General features: G+C 51.3%; 1 protein-coding gene across 1 annotated transcript; it reads left to right on the top strand.

Annotated features, from left to right (window-relative positions):
• Positions 1 to 2,673: 2,673 nt before the first annotated feature.
• Positions 2,674 to 5,067, top strand: LOC130210705 (chromogranin-A-like). Its single transcript, XM_056441187.1, has 4 exons — positions 2,674 to 3,058; positions 3,166 to 3,272; positions 3,347 to 3,375; positions 5,026 to 5,067. Exons 1-4 carry the CDS (start codon positions 2,691 to 2,693, stop codon positions 5,065 to 5,067), a joined length of 546 nt encoding a protein of 181 aa, XP_056297162.1. The 5' UTR covers positions 2,674 to 2,690.
• Positions 5,068 to 6,427: the final 1,360 nt, after the last annotated feature.

Here is a 6,427-nt window from a genome sequence, read left to right as displayed (position 1 = left end):
CCCGGACCTGGAGTACCTAATGCTCGTGTCGACCATTCTGGCTACGCGGAGTTTACAGCAGTCACCGTAACTGCTGTGTACATTCCGCCTCAAGCTAACACGGACATAGCGCTGAAGGAACTCTACGGGCGATCAGCGAGCAGGAGTCGGCACACCGAGGCTGCTTTCATTGTGGCGGGGGACTTCAACAAAGCGAACCTGAAGAAAGTTCTCCCGAAGTTCTACCAACACATAACAAGCAACACGCGGGGGGAGCGGATTCTCGACCACTGCTACACTCCCTTCCGGGATGGATACAAAGCCCTCCTCCGCCCACCGTTCGGCAAATCGGACCACCGCTCCATCCAACTACTCCCCGCCTACAGGCAGAGGCTGAAGCAGCAACCAATCGCTGTGAAGGAAGTGCAACGCTGGTCGGACCAATCGGAGTCTATGCTACAGGACTGTTTTGAACGTGCTGACTGGGATGTGTTCAGGGTCGCGTCGGACAACAACGTCAGTGAGTACGCGTCCTCAGTCACCGGGTTCATCAAGAAATGCATAGATGACGTTGTTCCTACCAAGTCGGTTCGGATTTATCCCAACCAGAAACCGTGGATAAATGGCGATGTTCGCTGCACTCGACGTAACACGCCTTTGACTCGGGAATATGGCGGAATACAAAAGAGCCGCTCGACCTCCGTAAGACCATCGGCTCTGCCAAGCGGGAGTTCAGGAACAAGGTGGAGGAAAAGCTCAAGAGCCATGACGTGAGAGGTGTGTGGAAGGGGCTACAGACAATCACGGACTTCAGAGGGAGAACCAGCGGTGAAGAGAACTCCTCTACCTCCCTCCCAGGCGAGCTAAATACATTCTTTGCTCGGTTCGACGTGACGGCAGCCCGCAAGGCAGCGCTGCCGAGGAGACCAGCCTGCTGATCATCTCAGAGGCTGACGTGCGAGAGCCTTCAAGCGGGTGGACATCCGGAAGGCGGCAGGTCCCGACCACATCCCGGGCGCGCCTCAGAGCATGTGCAGACCAGTTGGCAGGAGTCTTGCAGACATCTTCAACCTCTCCCTGTCCCAGGCTGTTGTTCCTGAGAGCTTCAAGATGTCCACCATTGTGCCTGTCCCCAAACACCCCAAGGTAACCTGCCTGAATGACTGGAGACCCGTAGCCCTCACCTCGATTGTCAGTAAATGCTTGAGAGGTTGGTCAAGGACTTCATTTGTTCCATGTTGCCTGCCACGCTGGACCCATGGCAATTTGCATATCGTCAAAACAGATCCACCGACGACGCAATTGCCATGGCACTTCCCACCGCCCTTTCCGACCTGGAGGGAGGAACTGTTGTGTCGAATGCTGGTTGTGGACTACAGCTCAGCGTTCAACACTATTGTTCCGCCAAGCTCGACACCAAGCTCAGAGGTCTAGGCCTGCACTCTACCATGTGCAGCTGGATACTGGACTTCCTGTCGGCGCCGCCAGGTGGTGAGGATGGGCAGTACCACCTCAGAGCCGCTGACCCTCAACACGGAGCCCCTCAGGATGCGTGTTGAGCCCTCTCCTCTACTCCCTGTACACCCCACTGCACGGCCATGCACAGCTCCAACGTCATCATCAAGTTTGCTGACGACACAACAGTGTTGGGGCTGATCACCGCACACGAGACAGCCTATAGGGAGGAGGTTGGATCACTGGTACAGTGGTGCTAGGAGAACAGCCTCGTCCTCAACGTCAAGAAGACCAAGGAGCTGATCGTGGACTACAGGAAGCGGAGAGGAGAGCACACCCCATCTCCATAGACGGAGTTGCAGTAGAGAGGTCAGCAGCTTCAAGTTCCTCGTGCACATCTCCGAGGACCTCACATGGACCACGCACACCACTCACGTGGTGAAAAGGGCCCAACAACGCCTGTATTTCCTTAGGCGACTGAGGAAATTCAACATGGCCCCGCATCCTCAGAACATTCTACACCAGTACCATCGAGAGTGTTCTGACAGGTTGCATCACCGTCTGGTACGGGAACTGCACCGCCCTGGGCGTAGGGCACTACAGAGGTGGTGCGGTCGGCACAGTACATCGTTGGAGGTGAGCTTCCCTCCATCCTGGACATATACACCAAGCGGTGCGTGGCCAGGGCCAAACGGATGATGAAAGACAATAACCACCCCGGCCACAAACTGTTCACCCTTCTACCGTCAGGCAGGCGATACCGCGTATCAAGTGCCGACAAACAGACTGAGGGACAGCTTCTTCAGTCAGGCCATCAGGCTGCTGAACAAGGACTGAGACCCTCATTAACACTATACACCAGAACATATTCTGTGAATATCTATGGCCATGGTGTATATTTTATTACATTGTTTTATATATATATATATTGTATATATATATTGTATGTATATACATATATATATATATTGTCTCAAAAAAGTGTATATTTTATTACATTGTTTTATATATATATATTGTCATGATGTATATTCTATTACATTGTTTTATATATATATATTGTTAATACTTTCTTCTTTTTTTGTGGATATTGTATAGTTTATTCTCATTCTTATTCTTTTTTTAGTCTGCTACTGCTGTCGGGTGTTTTGCACATAAGAATTTCACAAACCGATTATACTTGTATAAAAGGGGATGTGACAATAAAAACTTGAAACTTGAAACTTGAAACTTGTCTCAAAACCCTCGACGTGAACATGGAGCGATGGCCCATCGCTCCGGACGGCTACATCCCCAACTCTGTGATCCGCGGCTGGGGAAAGAAGAGGAAGCGCCTTCCCCAGACGGACGAATCGGACAACCTCTTTTCCGGCGGTCATCGTGAGCAGGCGAGGAAGAAAGAAAGTGAATGCGAGGAGGAGGATGAGGATGAGGAGGAGGAGGAGGAGGAGGAGGAGGAGGAGAAAGCGAAGGTGGGGATGAGCGAGAGAAGTGTCCTCCTGAAGGAGTCCTACATCGTCCGGACGAAGATCCGCCAGCAGAAGACATCTGACGGCGGACGGATGGAGGCGGAGCCTCGGAGGCAAACGCTCGGCGACGGTTCAACAAAGGCCGAGCGCTTCGTGTGAGTGATACGTCTCCGATGGTCTGCAGTCGTTCAGAAGCTTCTCACATTCTGCAAATCCGTACAAAAACTGAATCTGTATACTCTTTCAATTCATTAATTTCTAGCCCGATCTTAAGTCATTCAAAAGAAAGTAAACAACAGGGAGAGCAGAGAGAAGAACCTCCACTCCAACGTCTCAATGACCAGAGAAGGAACACCTTCATAACCAACGGTACGAGCAAAGGAGACGCCCACATTAGAGAGATACCTTTATTTATTCATTCATTTTGGATCCTTTTCTTTTAGTGGAAACTCCTGTGGTGTCTGCAGATGACGTCCTAAAAATTTTTTAAAATATAGAAAAATTTTTCTTTTTTTTTTGGGGAATTTTGAAGAATTCCTTCAATTTTTTTAGCCCCTGGGGGGTTTTTTAAGTTTTCAAAAGGGTTTTTTAAAAAGGGGAGGGGAAAATTGGGGGAAAGAAATTAAAATTTCCAAAATTCCTTGCCTGGGGGTTCCCTTTGGCCCATGGGTTTTTAAACTTTTTTACCCCTTAAAAAAAAGGGCCTTCCCAGCCCCAGGATCACCCTCCCCCCACCAAGGGGGAAGAAAAAATTAAATCCGGGGGTTAAAGGGGGGAAAAAAGGGGGAAAAAACCCCCCCAACCAGAATGTCCCCCCTAAAGGGGTCCTCTTTTCCCCCAAGTTCCCCAAAAACCGACCATGGTTTGGGCCCTAAAGGCCCCCTGCGGTTCCCCCAAACCCCAACCGGGGAATAGGTTTCTCGTCCCGAAGCCCCCCTCCCCCATTCCCCCCAAACCCAAAAACCCTAAAATCTTTTCCTTTTTAACCTTTTTTACCCCAATTTCTTTCCTAAACCCAACCAAAAGGGAAAAACCTCATCCAACCCCCCTCTGCCCCCGGGGGCACCTTTCAAACCCCAAAAGCCCAAATTAAAAATCCTTTTTTTTCCCTTTTTTGGAACCTTTTCCTTTGTAAACCCCGTTTCCCCTCAAACCCCCAAAACCAAAGCCCCATAGATCTCTTTTTCCTGAAGGCCTTCCTCCTGCAACCCCATTTCATTTAAAAAAAGGGAAAAATGGGGGATTCAAAATTCCCCTGCCCCCTTTCCTGAACCCCATTTCCCCTTTCCCCCAAAACCTTGATTTTCCCCCCCTGAACCTTCCCTCTGAACCCCCGGGTTCACCTAAAACCCCAAACCAAAAAACCAAAGATTTTCGTCCCTGAAGCCCCCCTTTCCAACCCCATTTAAACCCCAACCAGACCATAGATCTCTCCCTGAAGCCTCCCTCAACCCCAGTTCATCCTAAAACCCCAACCAGACCTTGGATCTCCCCCCTGAAGCCCCCCTCTGTAACCCCAGTTCATCCTCAACCCCAACCAGACCTTGGATCTCTCCCTGAAGCCTCCCTCTGCCCCAGTTCTTCCTAAACCCCCAACCAGACCATAGATCTCCCTGAAGCCCCCCTCTTTTAACCCCAGTTCATCCTCAACCCCAACCAGACCTTGGATCTCCCCTAAGCCTCCCCTGAACCCCAGTTCATCCTCAACCCCAACCAGACCATAGATCTCACCCCCTGAAGCCTCCCCCTGAACCCCAGTTCATCCTAAACCCCAAAAGACCATAGATCTCTCCCTGAAGCCTCCCCCCTGAACCCCAGTTCATCCTCAACCCCAACCAGACCATAGATCTCACCCCTGAAGCCTCCCCCCTGAACCCCAGTTCATCCTCAACCCCAACCAGACCTTGGATCTCTCCCCTGAAGCCTCCCTCTTTTAACCCCAGTTCATCCTCAACCCCAACCAGACCATAGATCTCCCCCTAAGCCTCCCTCTGAACCCCAGTTCATCCTAAACCCCCAACCAGACCTTGGATCTCCCCTGAAGCCTCCCCTGAACCCCAGTTCATCCTCAACCCCAACCAGACCTTGATCTCCCCCCTGAAGCCTCCCTCTGTTACCCCAGTTCATCCTCAACCCCAACCAGACCTTGGATCTCATCCCCTGAAGCCTCCCTCTGTAACCCCAGTTCATCCTCAACCCCAACCAGACCATAGATCTCATCCCCTGAAGCCTCCCTCTGTAACCCCAGTTCATCCTCAACCCCAACCAGACCATAGATCTCATCCCCTGAAGCCTCCTCCTGCAACCCCAGTTCATCCTCAACCCCAACCAGACCATAGATCTCATCCCCTGAAGCCTCCTCCTGCAACCCCAGTTCATCCTCAACCCCAACCAGACCTTGGATCTCCCCCTGAAGCCTCCCCTGAACCCCAGTTCATCCTAAACCCCCAAACCCAAAGATCTTTAAACCCCCCTTGAAGACCCTCCCCCAAAAGATTGCCTTTTGGCCCCCCTCTGTTCCCCAAAATTAAAAACCTCCCCCCCAAACCGGGACCCTCACCCCAAAGGGCCCCCTTGGGAACCCCAAAAGGTTAAAACCCCCAAAACCCCCAAAAACCCCCGGGCCTTTGGGAAAACCCCCTCATCCCAAAGCCTCCCCCTTGCCCCCGCACCCCCAACCCCCAGCCAAAATTTCTCTCCCTGAAGCCCCCCCGGGAAAGAACCTCAAACCCCCCGGGGTTAGTTCTCCGGCCCCCTGAACCCCGTTACCCTTCCCCAACCCGCCAAGATTTTCCTAACCTTTCCCTGTCCCCCATTTCATTCCCCCAACCAAAATTGGGGGATTCTATAAAAGCCCCCCTCGGGACCCCATTCCTTCCCCCAAACCAAACCTGATCCCATTGAAGCCCCCCGCCCCCTTCCCCTTTTAACCCCAAAGACCTTGGACTCATTCCCGGGAAGGGGGCCCCCGAACCCCAGTTTTAAACCCCAACCCAGACCCTTTGGACCTCCTAGATCTCCCCCAAAAGGAGCACAGGTTTTTGGGCCCAAAAAATAAAACAACTCGGAAACCAAAACACGGTTTCCTTGTCAAAGGGTTTGGGGCTCCCAAGGTTCAAAGGTTCCCAACAAGGGGGCCTTTGGGCCTTAAAAACCCTTCCTTCCCGGGGTCCTCTTTTTCCCGGAACCCACCTTTATTCAAATTTTTTTAAGCCAATGGGGGAATCAAAACCTTTCCCCGGGGGTTTTTTAGTTTTTTAAAAGCCCAAACCTTTTAAAAAGCAAAAAACCCCGGGAGATTTTAACGGTTAAATTTCATGTGGGGCAAAAACCCCAAGGGGGTTGCAAACTGAGAAAACTTTGGCCCCAAATTTATTAAGTGATATTAACCCCAACAGATTTTTTTGTTTCCCAAAACCTTGGGATTTTTCATTCAGGGATAGGGGCTTGAAATTTGGGGTTGAAATGAGAAAAAGGGGCACTTTTACCCCAAAAATTTCCCCTGCCAGGGAGCCCCGGGGTTT

This window comes from Pseudoliparis swirei, chromosome 20 (genome assembly GCF_029220125.1).
Source record: "Pseudoliparis swirei isolate HS2019 ecotype Mariana Trench chromosome 20, NWPU_hadal_v1, whole genome shotgun sequence".
NCBI lineage: Eukaryota > Metazoa > Chordata > Actinopteri > Perciformes > Liparidae > Pseudoliparis > Pseudoliparis swirei.
The sequence above is the reverse complement of the archived record's forward strand: the minus strand, read 5'-3'. Positions and strand labels throughout refer to the sequence as shown.